The 21793-nt window shown below is 36.1% G+C and overlaps 1 protein-coding gene across 1 annotated transcript; it reads right to left on the minus strand.

Moving 5' to 3' along the window:
- Positions 1-13189: 13189 nt before the first annotated feature.
- LOC125280487 (extracellular calcium-sensing receptor-like) lies at positions 13190-19876 on the minus strand. The gene is made up of 6 exons (XM_048211084.1): positions 19577-19876; positions 18578-18869; positions 17588-18403; positions 17182-17412; positions 15952-16075; positions 13190-15800 (listed from the first exon to the last, which is right to left on the minus strand). Exons 1-6 carry the CDS (start codon positions 19804-19806, stop codon positions 14905-14907), a joined length of 2589 nt encoding a protein of 862 aa, XP_048067041.1. The 5' UTR covers positions 19807-19876; the 3' UTR covers positions 13190-14904.
- Between the last annotated feature and the right edge of the window lie 1917 nt (positions 19877-21793).

Genomic DNA, 21793 nt, shown 5'->3' on the forward strand with positions numbered 1-21793 from the left:
TTATTAAATTAATTAACTAAATATGTTTAAATAGTCTGCAGCAATTAATATCCTGTCCTCTAGTAAATAATTATACACAATGTTGTTTAGTTGTCTATTCAGAATCATGGGAGAATCATGATTCATATTTGAAAGAAAGAAACAAAAAAAAAAATCTTGATTCTCATTTTATCTAGAATCGCCCTCTGAACTCAGAACTCTGACACAAAATATGTTTCGTCTGTTTTCATATTGTTTGTCAACACACATATTATGTATCTGCTTCTACTAATGTTCCATCCATACTGACTAGTGGTGGCTATTTGACAAATCATAGTCATTTATAATTATTTTGAGCAATAGGATTATATAAAATATATAATATAAAATTAAATTATATAAGTGGCCTATGTAAAATGACAAAATAAACATTCATTAATCAGTACTTTTTTACTTAAGTACATTAAAAAATCAAGTACTTTTGTACTTTTACTCAATTAAAATTGAAAAGAGCACTAAATACTTCCACTTGAGTAATATTTTATGATATGTATCTGTACTTTTACACAAGTACTTGATTTGTGCACTTCGTCCACCACTGACTGCTACTGTTTCTTCATCATTAAAACTGGCTCCTATCACTCCAGTTCTGATCCTAACAACCTAACTATAGGCTGTACGAATTAACTCAAATGGGAAATATTAATAATTATTCATAACTCAATATGATTTATTAATTAAGATTAATTATGAATATGTAAATCTGTTAATCAGATTAACTGGATATAACTACATTAATCTTAATATTGCAATCAATTAACCTGTTGTCCAGGGAACACTCAGTGTTTATTGTTTAATAATTCTAAGAAATGTTAATTTCCAGGTTATGGAAAAACAACGTTCTTATTGTACCGTGCTACTTAGAGCATGGATTCAGGATCTAAATCACTTAAGAGGCAATTTATTAGCAGACGGAGTCAGAACCAAACATGTATTGTGCACAATCTTTATTAACTAACTCACAAACACATAACATACAACAAAGGTCACACACATATGTACTGTAGGTAAGAATGAGTAATGATAGGGTTGAACCGGAAGAGGTACTGTTACTAGAGCTATAGGAAAAAGCCAAAGACAATCTGGAAAGGAATCATCAGTTTCTTCAGCAATAGCAAAGCTAAGTTTTACAAATTAATACTAAATCGCTGTTTAGTGTTAAAATGTACGATACTTGCAAGATGCCTTTAGGCTGAGGAACGTTAGATCGCCAGGTTGAGGAGAGATATTGAGGATTTCGTCTGAAGTTGTTGCCAGTCTTTTCTATGTTGGATGTTGAGCACATGACTAGTTTGTAGGCCGAGGCCTATAGGCCTTGCAGGCCTGGCCTAGAGAGGCTGGCCACAAGGAGATCCGTTCGGTCGTCCAGAAGCAAGGAAAAGAGAAGGAGTGGCATTTTTCTCTGGCTTTTAACCTCTAGTCAAAGTCACACCTCTCAGTTGTTGACCGGACCAATGAAGATTTCCAGGTGACAACACCCCCCTTTGTCGGGGCTTTTATGACTAGTTTTTGAATAAGAATTATTAAAGATTCTTGCAATACTGATGTGTTGCACAGGTATGGACCTACCGCATACACAAGCATTTAAATCGTTTCAATACAAACTCATAGACACTAAACATGGCATGATTGAAGTTACGTTAAATGTATCATAAAACAGACACATACATACGTGAATACAATGATTGTAATACAGCAACAGTAATAATGGATACCATTTCCTGGGATATGCATGTTCATTTATAGAATAGTCTGTCTATAAATTAATGCAGGAATGTCTGTGTTCTGTGTGGAAAATGCAGGGAAGATCCAGTTTTCCTGTGTCTATGGCAAGCACATGGTGCAATAAACTTGTAACAGAACTTCTCGGGGGATGGGGACAGTCAGATCCCAGAGTGAGCTTAAAACTATTGATGAACTAACAAATAATTGTGTCTGATTTGTCTCAGTCATTACAAGGCCCATTTCTAATCTTCCTTTTATTTCAAAAATACTTTAAAGAATAGTAGCAACTCAACTTGAATCACATTTGCAAAGTAACCATATCTATGAACACTTTCAGTTGGACTTTATTTCTAAACTTTGAAATTCCTTGCCTGCTCGGATTAGGCAAGCAGAATCCCTTAGTGCTTTTAAATCTTCCCTTAAAGCTTATTTCTTTAGGATAGCTTTTACTTGATTATATTGAAATTGAAATTTATATCTCACTTATTTTAAAGTATGGTTTGTATAATTGTATGTTTTCTTTTTTCCTTCTTCTTCTGTGAAGTGCTTTGAGATGCTACTTTTTAAAGGCGCTATAGAAAATAAAGTTTATTATTATTATTATAAACATAGTACAGAAACAGCTCTTGATCTTACATATGATCTTCTCCTGGCTGCTGATTCTGGTTTTCTGTCTATTCTTATTCTTTTAGATATTAGTGCTGCCTTTGATACTATTAGTCATTAGGAATACTCATTCAGATCCTGTTTCTGTTACTCACGGCATTCCACAGGGATCAGTGTTGGGTCCACTTTTATTTATTATTTATATTCTACCCCATGGTCACATTTTTCATTTTTTTGGTATTAATTTCCATTTTTACGCTGACAACACACAATTGTACATATCCACAAGACCTTCTCACCCCCCTTTTGACCTCACTAAATGTTTGCAGGATGTTAATATATGGATGACTAATAATTATTATTTTATTTATTTTTTAAGTTAAATACCAATAAAACTGAAGCCCTCCTTGTTGGGTCAAGGTCTGTTTTATCTAAAACTCAATCCTTCACTTTGCCTATTGATAATTGTCCAGTTAAAGGTCACGTTTTTCGTGTTTTTTTGAAGCTTTGATTGTGTTTATAGTGTGCAATATAACATGTGTTCATGTTTTGCGTGTAAAAAAAAACACAGTATTTTTCACATAATTTACTTATCTGTATACCGCGGTTTCCACTGTCATAAAAACGGGCTGATGACTTCCTTGTTCTATGAAGTCCCTCCTTCAGAAATACGTAACGAGTTCTGATTGTGCCAGCGGTTCCTGTGTTGTGATTCGACAGCAGCTTAGCGGAAAGGTCCCGGAAAGGTCACGCCTCTTACCATAACGTGGAGATGCATGCGCTCAGTGTTATTGTAAACATGTCTTTAATTTTACCCTATCAATTTGAGCCGGAATCAGACCCGGTGATTGGACTGCGGGATGAAAATAACAGCGTTTCAACGACATGGCGACAAACACACTCTACAAACGCGACTCTTGTGTATTCCTGTGGGCGGAGGTTAGTCAAAAAACTGTTTTAGTGACGTCATTAAAGAAGGAAGTAGAGGGATGTAGTCCAAACTGGCCGTTCGATGTAGGCAACTTCTGTTAAATAAAATATCTCGCTTGGCATTGAACTTTGAGCTTTAAAATTTTACAGATTTTATTTATACTCTAACAACAACATTACACACTAACTAAAGTTTGAAACATGGGATCACGAAGAACGGGACCTTTAAGTTTTCCACCCAGGTGAAAATTCTTGCTGTTATTCTTGATGGTTTGCTTTCTTTTGGTTCTCATTCCTTTCTTTTTAGTTGCTAGACTCCATTCTTCACTTTCTCAACATAGTACTGAAGTACTTATTCAGGCTTTGGTTACATCTCGGATTGATTATTGTAATTCTCTTTTATTTGGTATTCCTGATAAACAACTTCACCGATTACAGTTAACCCAGAATTCAGCAGCTAGGATTGTTACTCATTCACGTATCTTTGATCATATATCTCCAATTCTTTTCCAACTACATTGGCTTCCTGTTCGTTACTGTGTAAACTACAAAATATTTCTTCTTACTTACAAAGCTTTTCATAACTTAGCACCTTATTATCTTTCAAATCTTCTTCATTTGTATACTCCTTTGCGTTCTTTGAGGTCATATTCTGCAGACTTTTCCAAACTTCAAGTTGAGTTCCTGTGGTGGTGGTGTCAGAATCTGAACAAAGGACTCAAATGCAAAGGATGCGTTATAACCGTCTCATGCTTTTTTAACACAAAACTAGTTACACCACTTAATTAAGGGGGGGATTCAGTTTGCCTAACCACAGATTAAGAAGGAAAAGATACTCACAAAATAAATCAACCATTCTTTTATACAACCATGAAAACAAAAAATAATCACCACACAAAGAGAAAATGCAAGAAAAAGACAAATCACATTCAAAACAATATAATGGATAGGTGCATTGCAGAAGTTGAGCAATAGGTTACACAGTTTTGTAATGTGAAAATGGTGGTGTGTGTGTGAGAGAGAGTCTTAACTGGGGGTATAAAGTTCATCGAACAATGTCCAAAGTAGTTGTCCCTTAGATGATGAGTAATCCAATTATGGACGATGAATTCGATTCAACCAATAATAGTTCAAGCTCCAGACTTTTCCCCATCAAGTACAGCCATAAGTAAGCCAAAAACCACAAGCTTACATCCATACATCCATATTGAGCTCTCACCATGCGGTGTTAAAGTCACCGATAAAGGGTCCTTCTAAAATACATACAAATAAACTGTATCAACCTTTGAGCATCAAACCCAACACAGCTTACATACAATTGCTCAGTATATATCAACAAACTACGGAAGCCCTGAACCGCATGGTGAAAAAAAAAAAAAAAAAAATTGGTAGGGAGGAAAAAAAAAAATCGAAAAGTTATCTCGTTATTTCAACATAAGTCGTTATAACGACATAATATCTCGTTATTTCAACATAATAAGTCGTTATAACGACATAATATCTCGTTATTTCAAGATATTAAGTCGTTATAACGACATAATATCTCGTTATTTCAACATAATAAGTCGTTATAACGACATAATATCTCGTTATTTCAACATAATAAGTCGTTATAACGACATAATATCTCGTTATTTCAACATAATATCTCGTTATTTCAAGATATTAAGTCGTTATAACGACATAATATCTCGTTATAACGACATAATATCTCGTTATTTCAACATAATAAGTCGTTATAACGACATAATAAGTCGTTATTTCAACATAATAACTCTTTATTATCTATCAAGTATGATAAAGGACATTCCTGTGATAACGTCCCCAGTGGCGCAATGTTAAAGTATTGGACCGCCAGTCTAGCTTTTACTGCGATCGCCGCGGTTCGAATCCGCCTTTTGCCGAGTTCGTTCTTCTCTAGTTTCACTTCACATATCAAAAAAGGCATTTATTTTCAATATAAATTAAAGCAATGTTATAAAAGTGCAAATAACCTGCCTAACGAGTGTTTAATAAAATTCAAAGTATTTATTGGGCAGGATTAGCAGCATGTTCGATATTACCCACTAGAGGGCAGAATAAGACAGGGAATCAATTAAACAGCGCAATAGTTATGTTGAACTACTGTTACAATTTGGTGCTCCAAAATCCCAGAGGTTTATCATGGGAATTTGAGTTCATCCCAGGCTAACCTTTATTGAGGTTAAATTTATTAGACCATAAATTTATTAGACATCCTATTTATACTAAATGACAATAGCAGCATTTTCACGATATGCTATTTATACTAGGTGAAAATAGCGATATATTCTATTGACACCATGTAAAAGTAGCTTATCAGTTCTTTGCAAGAAGTGTTAATAGTATTTAGATGCTGTAGGCTGGTATTGGCAGATACTATTTGTACCTCAGTATTTTTGTACAGGATGCAATAATATCATATAGAGTGATTATATTTATTAAAATTATTAAATGGATGCTGCATTATTGGGAGAAAAAAAACCCTCCACTTTCCACCAACCCTACTCAATGAACACTTTTAATATTATTAAACACTTGTTCACATTTTATTTCCACTTTTTGAACATTATTTTCATTTTATTGAAAATGTATATGATGAGAAAATAGGAGTGAGCTCTATTATTGGGTGAGCTCATAGATAATGAAGAGTTATTATGTTGAAATAACGACTTATTATGTCGTTATAACGACTTATTATGTTGAAATAACGAGATATTATGTCGTTATATCAAGATATTAAGTCGTTATTTCAACATAATATCTCGTTATTTCAACATAATAAGTCGTTATAACGACATAATATCTCGTTATTTCAAGATATTAAGTCGTTATAACGACATAACATCTCGTTATTTCAACATAATAAGTCGTTATTTCAACATAATAAGTCGTTATAACGACATAATATCTCGTTATTTCAACATAATAAGTCGTTATAACGACATAATATCTCGTTATTTCAAGATATTAAGTCGTTATAACGACATAATATCTCGTTATTTCAAGATATTAAGTCGTTATAACGACATAATATCTCGTTATTTCAAGATATTAAGTCGTTATAACGACATAATATCTCGTTATTTCAACATAATAAGTTGTTATAACGACATAATATCTCGTTATTTCAAGATATTAAGTCGTTATAACGACATAATATCTCGTTATAACGACATAATATCTCGTTATTTCAACATAATAAGTCGTTATTTCAACATAATAACTCTTCATTATCTATCAAGTATGATAAAGGACGTATACTTATCAATGTCCTCAGTGGCGCAATGTTAAAGTATTGGACCGCCAGTATAGCTTTTACTGCGATCGCCGCGGTTTCGAATCCGCCTTTTGCCGAGGTCGTTCTTCTCTAGTTTCACATCACATATCAAAAAAGGCATTTATTTTCAATAAAAATTCAAACTATGTTATAAAAGTGCAAGTAACCTGTATAACGAGTGTTTAATAACATTAAAAGTATTTATTGGGCAGGGTTAGCAGCATGTTCGATATTACCCACTAGAGGGCAGAATAAGACAGGGAATCAATTAAAGAATGCAATAGTTATGTTGAACTACTGTTACAAGTTGGTGCTCCAAAATCCCAGAGGTTTATCATGAGAATTTTCGTTCATCCCAGGCTAACCTTTATTGAGGTTAAATTTATTAGACCATAGTAAATAAAACAATTTACAGTGCAAATGTCAGGGGTGTCAAACTTACAGCCCGGTGTCCAATCTGATTTGAACTATAATAAAACATAGAGATGCACTAGTCCAGGGGCCAAAAACGTTTTTTACGTTTTTTTTTAATTATTATTCTGGGCTTGCAAACAAACTGCTTTGTAATATTTTCTAAAGATATAAAAATCAAAATAGGTGCTAATATATTGAAATAATAGGACACGGAGTGTCTATTTACAGTAAGTGCAAATAGCGTCCCTTGTTGACAAACACTCTTTACAGTATAGTTCCAATGTCTGGTTGGGCCACTGAAGTTTAAAAAGGGACAGTTGTAATTCGATGTATTCAGTGGCGTAACAATAGCATGTAGGGTTTCAGATTTTGGCTTTTACAGCGATCGCAGGGTCGAATCAGCATTTTGCAGAGCTCACCCAATAATAGAGCTCACTCCTATTTTCTCATCATATACATTTTCAATAAAATGAAAATAATGTTCAAAAAGTGGAAATAAAATGTGAACAAGTGTTTAATAATATTAAAAGTGTTCATTGAGTAGGGTTGGTGGAAAGTGGAGGGTTTTTTTTCTCCCAATAATGCAGCATCCATTTAATAATTTTAATAAATATAATCACTCTATATGATATTATTGCATCCTGTACAAAAATACTGAGGTACAAATAGTATCTGCCAATACCAGCCTACAGCATCTAAATACTATTTACACTTCTTGCAAAGAACTGATAAGCTTTTACATGGTGTCAATAGAATATATCGCTATTTTCACCTAGTATAAATAGCATATCGTGAAAATGCTGCTATTGTCATTTAGTATAAATAGGATGTATCGGTATTTTCACTTAGTGTAAATAGCATCTACAGTAGGGGTGTCAAACTCATTTTAGTTTGAGGGACGGACTGGAAAGAAATGAACCATATGCGGGCCGAATTACCTTCGTCTTATAATAACTTTAGTGCGCTGATAGTTACATTAATATTAAACATATGAACAACAAATTAATTTGCAAGAAAACTGCATTTTTTTTTTTTTTTTGTTTACAGTGAAAAGACTATTCGATTTTTAAAATTATTTTTTATTTAATATTTTTTATTAGCATCTATTTTGATTTATCATGGCCAATTTCAATTTTTATAAGAAGCAAAACGTCTGATTCTGATACTGGTTGCAGATTTTTTTTAAAGCAAATTTATTTGTTGTTTATTTTTTCACAGGCCAAACTGTCCTTAAACAAATATCTCTTTGATAGTAGAGGCAAACACTGGCATTTGGATATTAGAGGCATTTTTATCATAGTCAAAGATGTTATGCACATGAGCATGAGCAGTTGTTTTTAATCTAAATTACTGAATAATTTCAAGATTAACAGCAAAAACTAGGTCTGGTCTGACTTTAGCTTTGTGAAATTATGCTACATAACAAAACAAAATCAGCAGACGGACTAAATGAATATTACTACTTTATATGGAGATAAGAGGAAAAGCCATCAAAACTTTTCTTAAAAACAGTTGCCTTCGGAGATATATTCATATCAATCCCACTGTAATATTTATATTATTCTCCCTATTTTTCGCAAACAGTGAGATTGTGCATGGTACAGTAGTTCCTCTGCTGGCGGGTCTGTTCTCTTTGTGTCCGTATTCAGCGTGTTAAAGTCCTGCTTACATACTTCGTAAATACACAGATGAAATTTTGGGAAAATATTACAAAGCAGTTTGTTTGCAAACCCAGAATAATAATAATTAAAAAAAAACGCTTAAAAACGTTTTTGGCCCCTGGACTAGTGCATCTCTATGTTTTATTATAGTTCAAATCAGATTGGACACCGGGCTGTAAGTTTGACACCCCTGACATTTGCACTGTAAATTGTTTTATTTACTATGGTCTAATAAATTTAACATCAATAAAGGTTAGCCTGGGATGAATGCAAATTCCCATGATAAACCTCTGGGATTTTGGAGCACCAACTTGTAACAGTAGGTCAACAACTATTGCATTCTTTAATTGATTCCCTGTCTTATTCTGCCCTCTAGTGGGTAATATCGAACATGCTGCTAACCCTGCCCAATAAATACTTTTAATGTTATTAAACACTCGTTATACAGGTTATTTGCACTTTTATAACATAGTTTGAATTTTTATTGAAAATAAATGCCTTTTTTGATATGTGATGTGAAACTAGAGAAGAACGAACTCGGCAAAAGGCGGATTCGAAACCGCGGCGATCGCAGTAAAAGCTATACTGGCGGTCCAATACTTTAACATTGCGCCACTGAGGACATTGATAAGTGTACGTCCTTTATCATACTTGATAGATAATGAAGAGTTATTATGTCGTTATAACGACTTATTATGTTGAAATAACGAGATATTATGTCGTTATAACGACTTATTATGTTGAAATAACGAGATATTATGTCGTTATAACGACTTATTATGTTGAAATAACGAGATATTATGTCGTTATAACGACTTAATATCTTGAAATAACGAGATATTATGTCGTTATAACGACTTATTATGTTGAAATAACGAGATATTATGTCGTTATAACGACTTATTATGTTGAAATAACGAGATAAGTTTTCGTTTTTTTTTTCCCCTCCCCACCAAGGTTTTTTTTTTTTTTTTCACCTTGCGGTTCAGGGCTTCCGTAACAAACAAATCCAATAATGTATTGACAACAAACATTATCAACAGGCTGACAACAGTCAAATTTAAATAGCAGGAAAGAAAACAATCCTTACTTTAAGTTGAGCTTGAAATAGAACATTTCTCAACCAGGACATAGCACAAATGCAGTAAAGCCATGCTTCTTACTGCTGCTGTTCTGCTAACTTCCTCTTCTTCTTCTTCTTCTTCTTCTTTTTTAACGGCGGTTGGCATCCAGTTTAATGGTGCATTACCGCCACCTTCTGTTCCGGAGTGTGGATCAGTCAGTAAGTTTACAATCTAATCTATAACATCCAGGGAGAGGAGAAGAGAAAAAAAAAAAAAAAAAAAAAAAAGGGAGAAAATTTCCCTTTTATATCCTATAATAAAGCCCAGTATCCTTTAAAAAAAACAACAATTCTCTCACCTGTGCTCTGTCATTCATACTTAGTACTGTTTTTAAAGTGATTTTCTGCACCCCTTGTTCTTTAAGTCTGTTATCCATTATCACTCTCTCCCTCTGATATTTCCTACAATGTAGAATTACATGTTCCACCGATTCCTCTTCCTGACATTCCTCACACACACCCGTCTGATGTTTCCCCACCATTCTTAATGTTTTATTTAGAGCACAGTGGCTAATAGTGATGGGTCGTTCGCGAACGAGCCGGCTCTAAGAGCCGACTCTTTTACGTGAACGTCGGGAGCCGGCTCACATATCTGAAGAGCCGAATCTATTTTTAAAAATATAGCCTATAGAAATTTAATCATTATGTAATGAATGATTTTCATTTTATTTAAAACAATAGACTAATAATTCAAAGAACAACACAAAAATTATAATTATATAAGCCTTGGTGCACACACTCATTCGTTTCGACTGTCTGATCAGCCTCACGGTCTGTTCCTGTCAATCATACACGTGGTGTCAACCAATTATACTGCGAGGGAGGGCCGAGCCAACTCTCTCTCACACACACAGACAGAGTAGCCTAGACGAAACTCGGAGGAGAGGAAAAACAGCTGTAAAAAAACAAAAGCAGCAAAATGAGTCGGAAGCACAGCGGCATTTGGAATCATTTTAATGATTTAGGTAATGTGAAAGCACAGTGTAGAATTTGCCAAATAAAAATTTCATTTAAAGCTGGTTCTACACACAACTTACACCGGCATATGCGAACTGTGCACCCAACTGTGAAGCTAGCGGAGCTTCGACAAAGCGGTCCTGCTAGTGATGTTGGTGGAGCGTCTGGACCCAGCACCTCCGCAGCTGGAGATGTATCCACTCAGTTAAGTAGGCCTACTCCGCGACCCACAGCAACGCAGTCTTCTATAATGGACCAGTTTATGCAAAAGTCAATGTCTGTAGCAAAACAAGGCCAAATTGATATTGCATTGGCTAAAATGTTTGCCACCGATTTCCAGCCATTTTCAATCGTGGAGGACAGAGGTTTTAGAAATTATAGCAAGAGTCTAAATCCAATGTACACAATTCCAAGCAGGAAAGTAATTTCAAAATTCACTTATTCCACAACTGTATGAGAGCACACGGGCTTCAGTGCAGGAAAGAGTCAAAAAAGCTACTGCAGTTTGCCTTACCACTGACTGCTGGACATCAAGAGTGACCACTAATTACATGTCAGTTACATGTCACTTCATTGAAGATTTTTCAATGTCTAGCTGTCTTCTGGATTGCTTTGAGTTCAGCGACAGACACACCTCAGAGAACTTGGCAGAGGAACTGTTGAGAGTGGCAAAAGAATGGGATGTAGATGGAAAAGTGGTCTGTTGTGTTACTGACAATGCAGCTAATATAACCAAAGCTGTAAAAATTTTAAAGTGGACCCATCATCCATGTCTTGCCCACACAATCAACCTGATTGTAAGAGATGCTCTGAAGGTGATGAAGCCCACTGTGGACAAAGTGAAAGCAGCTGTGGAATTCTTCCACAGGAGCACAGTGGGTGCTGAAAAACTAAGGTCTACACAATGCCAGATGGGAATGCCTGAGCTAAGGCCTAAACAAGACTGCCCTACAAGGTGGAATTCAACATTTTATATGTTGAAAAGGTTTCTTGAGTCAAAGGATGCTATCATCTCTACCCTGGCCATTGTCAATGCACCTGTTGATCCTCTGACCCAAGAGGAATGGGAGGTGGTGGAGGAGGTGTGCAGAGTCCTGGAGCCCTTTGAGCAGGTTACTGTGGAGATCAGTGGAGAGAGGTACAGTAAGCAGTTATTTCTACATTTTATCCTGTATTTTAATATATATATATATATATATATATATATATATATATATATATATATATATATATATATATATATAAAATCTGTTCTCTCTTTTTAGCTATGTGACAGCGTCAAAAATGATACTCCTATGTAAGGGTCTGCAGCGAATCACATCCAACCGCCAGAGAGAAGCAAATGTAACCACAAGACAAGTGATAGAGTTGATGGACACCCTATGTTCATCAATGGACAGAAAGTTCCATAGAATGGAATATAATCACGTGCTATCAGAAACTGCTGCACTTGACCCCAGGTTTAAGAAGTTAGCCTTCAGTGATGCCAGAGCGCTTGATGAGGCTCTTCAGAGAATCACCTCAGCAGCAGGGAGGGACAGTCCCAGCAGTCAGCTGGCTCAGACACCAGGGCAACAGGAAGCAGAAGGAGCAGAAGCACCAGCAGTATTGCCACAAACGTCTGCTGTTTGGATGCTGTTTGATGAGAGAGCAACTGGGGATGCGGCGAGAAGGAATCCCTCAGCAGATGCCATAATGGAGGTCCGATCCTATTTGGAGGAGCCCCTCCTCCAAAGATCTGCAGATCCTCTGAGCTGGTGGAAGAACAAGGCCTCTATCTACCCACGGCTTACTAAAGTCATGACAGGGAGACTCTGCATAGTGGCCACATCCGTTCCCTCTGAAAGGGTTTTCTCGAAAACAGGACAAATTATTACTGAGAGAAGAAACCGCATCAGCCCGTCGAAAGTGAGGGAGCTTGCATTTCTGAATGCAAATCTCTCATAAAATAAAAATATGGCCAGCATTGTGTGTGTGTTCATGCTAGTTATGCATAATATAACTAGTGAGAGTTCATATGGCAATAAAAAAAGAGAAAAAGAGGGACCAGTTTAATCCTTTCAGTTATTTATTTTTCTTTAATATTTAATGGGTTCTATTATGTTGTTCAGATTGTATTTCTTTTGAATGTTGTTTCTATACATTAAAAAGTTTTAATTTAAATACAAATGTTTAATAGTATTTTTTTATAACAAATCAATGCATTTTTAAAGAAATTGTGAGACATTGTGAGTGTTATTTCATTTAATAATTTAATTAGAACTGTTTTCACACCTATCATTGTCAAAGTCATAGTTAAAACATTTATTATTTAAAGAGCCGTTTGTGAGTCAAAAGAGCCGGCTCTTTTCAGTGAGCTGAGTCAAACGAGCCGGCTCACGAAAAAGAGCCGGAATGCCCATCACTAGTGGCTAACTTCCTCTAAAACCTCACCTTTACTTAAGGAGCTCAATTAGGTGCTATAGCAGCCCTAGCAGTGAGGAAGAAAACTGCAGACAAAAGACTTAGTAACAGGCTTGTCTGTTACAGCGTGAACAGTGTATATTAAACTTTGGGAACAACAACCTCCAAAGTAGTGACAAAAGTGAACAACAAAAAAATATATAAAATGTCTGGGATCTCCAGAGCTGTCTGTGCTCAGCGGACTGCACAAGTGGAGACCACCCAAGATACAGTGCCCACACTGGACGGGGAACGAGGCGAGTCCGAGAGAACAGCGAGGGCAACGATCAGCTGTCACTTCTCGTCTAAGTGTCCTGGGCACAAACGGCGAAACAGGTAAAACACAGAACACAAACAGAACGAAGGAAAAAGAAACATGAGACAAGCACGAAGTGATTTACTGACAAAAAAGGTGAGACACAACAGAGATTATAAGGGGAACGGGAGTGAGTGACAGTTGAGGGAAATCAGCTTGTGATCTGTGCACCTGCGCTGCAAAATCAGCACTGATTGCCCAGGTCACAAGCTGCAGAAAATGACAGGACACAGACAACAGGATGAAAAAAAATGATGCACCCTGAACCATGACAGGTAGGGCTTTTAGTTGTGCAGTGCCTAAGTTATGGAATGCTTTACCACTGCACATTTGTTAGCGTGCTGTGCTGTAGAGATGAGGCGAGTACGGGAATCCACAATAATAAGGGTTTTAATGTCAACAAGGAACAGACAAGCAGCATAACACACATGTATCAAACAATATAACCAACAAGGAGTGCATGGAGTGAGTCCAAATAAAAGGGAGTGCTGACGAGGACAAACAGGCGCTGGGAATCCGGAGCGATGGCGGGAAGACTGAAGAGGGAAGTGAAGACAGGTGTGGAGAACAGGAGGATGCTGGGAACTGGAGTCCGGGAAGGCGTGAATGTAACAACATTCACCAGCTGGATTCAATTTCTCATTTTAAAGCTCAGATAAAACCGTATCTGTTTAGAATAGCTTTTAATGATTTGGTTGTTTGATGTGTGTTTGTTTTGTATGCTTTAAATTTTATTGCCTTGCTTTATATTGTATGGTGTCCTTGAGTGCCTTGAAAGGCATCTATATGTAAAAGGTATAATTATTATTACTATTATTTATTTGTGTCTGGTTCAACCTCAAATCCTACATTGACATCAGTTTAATGAATTTAGTACTAAACATTCCATTATCACTCACTGATAATTTGCTTTGTGCTTTACACAGAAGTCTTCGCCATGTTTTACCATTCATTTGTAGACGGTGCCTTCCTTTATCCTTCCATCTTGCATTCTTGTACAGGCTCAATCTACAATTAAGATCTGGTAAATGTCTGTCAGTCCCATGATGGCTAATAACTGTGGACAAAGTGACTACTGATAACCCAGCTATCTCTCTGTAGTGTGTTTGAAAGGGGACTAGTGTCACTGCACAGCGGAAGTGGTTATTTGTGGAAGATGTCATCCAAGGACAAATGAACAGGAGGATTTTTCTGTTTATTCAAATCATATTGTTTACTGAGACAATACATTGAAATACACATATACAAATATAAAAACAAAACACCTATAACATATAGAATAAAATGTTTAATTAGACTAAATGCATATTTATTAATTTATTTATTTTGTGATAATAAACATCGCAGTCAGTAAAAATGTTGCCCTCTCTCAGAAGTCTTGCATTTGTAAACCTTATCTGGCCATCATGTTCTTTTTTGTATTTTTCTCAGGTTTAAGCATAATGATGTAACATTTTGGGGTGAATATGCACAGCAACAGGCCGTAACTGGAAGCCAAAATGGCAAAAATCTCCACAGCCACTGTGTACTTCCCCGGTGAGCTGACGTACGCCGGCACAAATGCAATCCACACTGCACAGAAGATCAGCATACTGAAAGTAATGAATTTAGCCTCATTGAAATTGTCTGGGAGCTTTCGAGCAAAGAAGGCCAGCAGGAAGCAGATCACTGCTAACAGACCGATGTACCCTAGCACCAGTACAAACCCCACAACAGATCCCACTGTGCACTGCAGGATCACTCGAGCACCAAGCTCACCTGCACTCTCTGTGGGCAGAGGGGGAGCCATCAGCAGCCACAGCAAACATATAACAATCTGAACCATCGTGCAAAGGAAGATGCCTGTCCTCTGCTGGATGGGCCCAAAGTACTGCATCAGGTTAGTTCCAGGTAGAGTGGCCCGAAAAGCCACCAGCACCACCACAGTCTTACTAAGGACGCAGGCGATGCAGATCACAAAGCTCACTCCAAACAGGGTGTGACGTAGCATGCAGTTCCATGGCGCAGGGCGGCCAATGAAAACTAGTGCGCACAGGAAGCAGAGGGTGAGTGACACCAATAGCAAGAAGCTCAGCTCTGAGTTGTTAGCCCGCACAATGGGTGTCTCACGATGATGGAAAAAAGCAGCCAGAACAGTTGTTGTCAGTGTTGCCCCAGTGACAGATAAGACTGTCAGGACAATTCCCATGGTATCTTGCAAGGACAGAAATTCTACAACTTTTGGAATGCACCTTGTTCTTTCAGTATTTGACCAGAACCGCTCAGGGCATCTTGTACACTCTGTAGAGTCTATGGAACATTATAATAGAGATGATGACATGGCACATGAGTTTGGCCTTACATTTAATAGACCACCATTTCTCAAATGGTGAATCATGACCCTTAAAAGCAATCTTGCCATTATTTACAAACTGAATGTTTTTACATATGTTAATAATACCTGTCACATTGCTGATTTCCCCTGCTGCACAAGGGAGGCAGTCAAAACAGCAGATGGGTTTTCCTTTTTGTACAGCCTTTCTAGTGCCCGGAGGACAGCTCACACTGCACACAGATACAGGAACCTGAATGATAGAGGAAGAAACTCCATCAGACTTACAGCAGCCCTCTAACAATGTGTCACATCAGCACAACAAGCACATAAAGAACAGCAGAAAGATTTTTTTTTTTTCCCCTCACACATATGCAAGACAGATAAAAAAAATGTATAGACTCATTCTTATGACATATCTCTCCTTTCACACCAGAGGTCTGAAAGGATTTTATCTACTATGTCTCTTATATAAACTGTTAGCGCTCCACTGTACCAGCCGTGGTACACATACCTTTCAAAAGAGACCAAAACCATGCATGTATTCCAAATGGTTCAAGAACAGCATGCAATTTACTTTGGGTATGCCTTTTTAGGCATTTTAGGCAAATTCTAAATGAATGCTAAGGGGTTAAAGGATAATGGGCACATACACAAAAACTAACACATTCGTGAAATTACAGAATACAACAGTTAAGGTCAATGCACATTATAATAAACATATACACGACACACAACACCAACACACAAGTACTACCACACACAGACTGTTTTCATTTGGGAGGAGATTCCTGCAATTGCAATTCTGTTCTTTTGTTTATTGACTGCTGATTTTTTTTTCTTCCCTTCTTTCTCAACATTGCAAAATTCAAAGAAATGGTGGTCTTTACTTCTAACATTTCACAAAAAATAAATCTAATATATATATGTATATATATATATATATATATATATATATATATATATATATATATATATATATATATATACAGATTAGCTGGATTGAATGTCTTTCTTTTTTCTATTTGTATTTGCATTTTCTAAACTTTCTTTGCATAGATAACAGAATATCAAACCTAAATGCTAAACCTATTCTCAAATAAATAAATAATTACTTGTCAAAATGTTAAGTGTCAAAATACTTTTTTCTTAATTTTGAATAGTGTGTCTATTGTTTCATATTTCACAACAAATGTCTTTTTTTGCTTGATATTCTACTTATATTACAAAAAATAAATGTCACCTGACTTTTTTGTTATTTAATATATTATTTATACAGTATGGCTTAAGTATCCAAATACTTTATGGGGCTGGTGTATTTGAGGGCAAAAAACTGAACCAAAGTCACAGGACTTTTACCTGCTCAGCCCAGCCCCCACCCCAAACCACTTTCTCAAGGTTTATGTTCAGCTCCTGGCCTGGTCCTTTGGCTGCATCAAACTGTCCAACCTGGATAAAATGCACTGCTCCACTTTCATCTACATGCCAGTTCATAATGTCATAAGAGGCAGATGGCTCGCCGTTATCTTCAAAATAAACCAGCTCACCCACTGGTGTTGTGAAGTTTACTGCATTTAAGTAGTGCAGAAGCTGTAAAAGGAAAATGTGCAATATATATATATATATATATATATATATATATATATATATATATATATATATATATATATATATATATAATTTATATAAATAATATAGCTTATATAAAACAAATCATTTAAAATGATTTAATGATTATTTCAATTTTAAGCTTTTTTTTCTATACCTGTCTGGGCTTTATCCTGGTCACATCCGGACATTCTCCATCTTTAAATGGCCCTCTACCAGGTTGACAGGCCATCATGTTGTGAATAGCATTGGCAATAGCATACACAGCCTTATACACGTTGTAAGTGACTCTCAGTTGTGAAACATCTGTGTAGATGCGTCCATGTTTCTCCACATTCTCTGAACCTGTGCACTTTGGTCTTTTAGAAGGCTGCCAGTCCTGTGCCAGTGAACATCCAAATATTTCTTCCCATACATCTTTTACGAACGGTTCATTTGGCTGCTTCACAGGGCTCAGCTGGGCAAGATAAGCACCAAGACCCTGAATATCAGCTCGGCGCAGGGCAAAGCCGATGGTACCGGCTAGAAAAGGAATGCTTGCTGGGTCAGAGTACTGAGTGGAGGTGCTCCAGGCCTCTGTGGCTATCCACTGCCTGTTGGTCACATTCTGCACCACCACTTCCTTGAACAAAACTTCAAGGTCTGGGCCGATGGCAAAGGTCACCACCACATGAGCTGTGGAACTCTGGATCCTCTCCATAATCCGCCTGATCCTGCTCTGGGAATGGGATTTGGGAATGACTTCTACATAGTCCACACACACCCCTGTACCTTCGAGCTCTTTCAAGAGCAGCTGTGAGCCGCTTTTACCATATTCATCATCCCCTGCGACCACCCCCACCCAGGTCCAGTCCAGCAGGTGCAGCAGACGGGCCATGGCCTTGGCCTGGAAGGCATCACTGGGAACAGTACGCAGGAAAGAGTGAAATCTGCGACTATCACTGAGACAAGCACAGGATGCAAAATAACTCACCTGGACAAACAAAACACAAGACAATAGTTGGGAGGAAAGGGAAGCATTTCACTGAAATGTATGAAATTCTAATTACTGAACTGTTACTGTTTACAGTTTATCATGAATAATATAATAAATAAGCACAAAATTCTGCAAAATCACAGCTGTAAAATACAGAACATTTTATTATACCATGGGGATAGCAAACACTCCCAGTGTGTCAGCCACCACTACCGAGGCAGAGGAACGAGCGTCACCGACAATGACAGGCACCATTGGAGCCCCGTTACACTCTGCACCTGACACTGTCTCCTCCTGCCCTGTTACCAGAGCTAAAGCAGCACTCAGTGTTGTGCCCTCAGCTAGGCAGGTATCGGCTACCAGATACCCCAAAGTAACATTTGGTAGCAGAACAGGGTCCCGATTAATCTCCTCCACGGTAAAAATCATAGCTTTGAGCCAGCGGTATGAACGAAGGTCAACACTGAGGGAAAACAAAAAATATAAAGTTTAATGAGATGTTTTATTCAAGGAGGAACTCGATAGATGATACAGTTCGTCAATATTTTTTATGAAGTGAAGACTCAATGAAGGGAAGATTCTTAACATTATGTTAAAATATACACACTAAAAATAATTTGCCAAGCAACCTAAATTTTGCTTAATCTAAATGAAAAAAAAAAAAAAAATTTAAATATAATTGAATCAACTGTACCGCATTAGATAACACTTTACAATAAGGTTTATTAGTTAACATTAGTTAACTACATAAGTTAACATAAACTAATAATGAACTGCACTTATACAGCATTTATTAATCTTTGTTAATGTTAATTTCATCATTTACTAATACATTATTAAAATCTTATCAACATTAGTTAATGCACTGTGAACTAAAATGAACAAATAATGAACAATTGTATTTTCAGTAACTAACATTAAAAAAGATTAGTAAATACAGTAACATATTTATTGCTCATGGTTAGTTAATGTTAGTTAATACAGTGTTACTGATTGCCCTAATAAATATACATGAATTCATAAAAAATGTTGTGTTGGAAATATTTTACTTTCAACAATTAATTATAGTTGAATTATAGTTAAACAATTTAAATTTATTTTTTTTGCTAACAGTTGCTCTACAACCCTGACTTTTAGTTCATTTTAAACACTCACTTTATATATACTCACCCATGGCAGCGAGCACCATGCTGTTTTTCACTGAAAGCATGATCAGGTTTTGGTGATTCAACATGAACTGGAAACAGACCACCAATTATCACATCTCCCTCTTTATACAAGCTCTCTGAAACAAATCTGCTCTGCAGACCACAGGACAGGCCTGCACCACAAACCCTGACCATCTCAACAATAAATCCCACCAGCCACAACCACATAATCAATCCCATCACTTTACACATGCACAGAGAGAGTGAGAGAGAGAGAGAGAGAGAGAGAGAGAGAGAGAGACTGACTGAGTGCAGGCTCACACTTTTCCTGCAAAGGAAGAAGGGTTGGATGATAACTCCCCTTTTGTAGACTTTAATTTGCCTAGGGCAAAAGAACATGCAACAGAAAAAACACTTGAGTGGGGATAATTGCTTAAAGCCCTTGCGGAGAGTGATTTTCCTGGAGGATGGCGGGGGGGTAAGCAACTTTTAGAACTGATAATTTGAAGATGAGAGCAATAGAGCAAAGCAAGACAAGCACATTAATAGTAAAAAAGATAACAACAAAACAAATGTTATGCTGATCTAGAATAAAAAAAAATATTTTGTGTTGTCATCCCGCAGAATCATTTCTTGTGTGTATGTTCTGCTGAGAATGCTGTTTGGCCTACAGGGAAAATAGAGGTAATTATAGCATATTAAGCAATCACTATGACACCAGGGGTAATCATTCTGTTTTCTGGAGCTGTGTGAGAATGATCTGCACACAATTTTACTCAGACCGATTCACACAATCTTCACACACATGCATAATTTATGTTTAGTAATAGAAACATCAGTCAGCACCAAAAATAACTTTTAAACTTTTTTTTTTTTTTAAATTGCTTGAGTGAAAAAGAGGAAAGTAGAAGGGAAGAGAGGAACACAGTTGACCCCTTTTCTTACGCTCCTGGTTAGTTCTAGGTAATTGATGCCTTTTGGATCATTGAGTGTTTTTAGTATTATTTATATACAATTATATTATAGTATCTATTAATAATTTAAATTTTAGTAAATTTGGTATGGGCTTTTGTCATATTATTATTTTATTTGCCTTCATTTATTTTTGTTTCAGGTTTAGCTTTATACTTTTACACAAATTCAAATAAATACTGTTCTTTTGAACTTCCTATTCATCAAATAATCCTCAAAAATACGTATCACGATTTACATAAAAATATTAAGAAGCAAAAACTGTTTGAAAATAATATATTTCAAAATATATAATAATGTTTTTACTGACATATTTGTATATATGTATTTGGAATAATATCTTAACATTATGCAGCTATACATTATTCAGAAAATAAAAGACATATACTGATTAATTATTTAAATGAATTTCAACATTTAGTATTTAGTTAGATAATTTTCAACCCATTCTTACCAATGCTTCCACATTAGTCATTTAGGTAATATTCAAAATGGTTACATATTAAAACAGCATAATTAGCAACTAAATGTTTAAGTTTGCAAGGCGTAAAAATACATGCATGATCAACAAATGTAAGACATATTGTGACAATGCAGCATTAGGCAGATGGGGCAACCGAGACTTCAACAGGCCTAAGACTTTTTCACACTGATTCTGTTTAGACATAAGAATTGTGTGCTAAATCCTTACATTTAAGATAACCTCAATCAATTTTAGTGCAAAATATATATTGTGCAGTAACTGGATACAGCTTCCCCAAGGGGCTATGTGAAGCCCAGCTGGAAGAACCTGTCCTAAGAGAGGAATATGGGCCTCTCACTGATTCGGTCTCCACTGGGAAATACTTATGCAAATTCTCAAAAATATTAAAAGCAACACTTCCAAAAGGAAACAAATTCACACAAAAGCACACCAATTTGTAGTCCTCTTTAATCCAGTATTTAACACAAACAACATGAGTTTTCATTAATTCATTAACATCAATTTATTCAAATCATTTGACTTTGTTTTTGGACTGGAATACTTTTTCCACATGTATTGTTTATGTACTATTGGTAAGTATCATATATTCTTTCTTTTTCTTTTTTAATTTTGATTCCAAGGTTCAAAGTTCTTTATCTTTGCATATATACATGTGATGTCAAGTCACCTTTATTTATATAGTGCATTTATTTATACAATACAGATCGTTTCAAAGCTGGTTTACAGTGATAAAAGGAAAATTATTCAATGATGCAAACAGTTCATTTCGGTTGTACATCAGCT

The sequence above is a fragment of the Megalobrama amblycephala genome, linkage group LG1, assembly GCF_018812025.1.
Source record: "Megalobrama amblycephala isolate DHTTF-2021 linkage group LG1, ASM1881202v1, whole genome shotgun sequence".
Lineage (NCBI taxonomy): Eukaryota > Metazoa > Chordata > Actinopteri > Cypriniformes > Xenocyprididae > Megalobrama > Megalobrama amblycephala.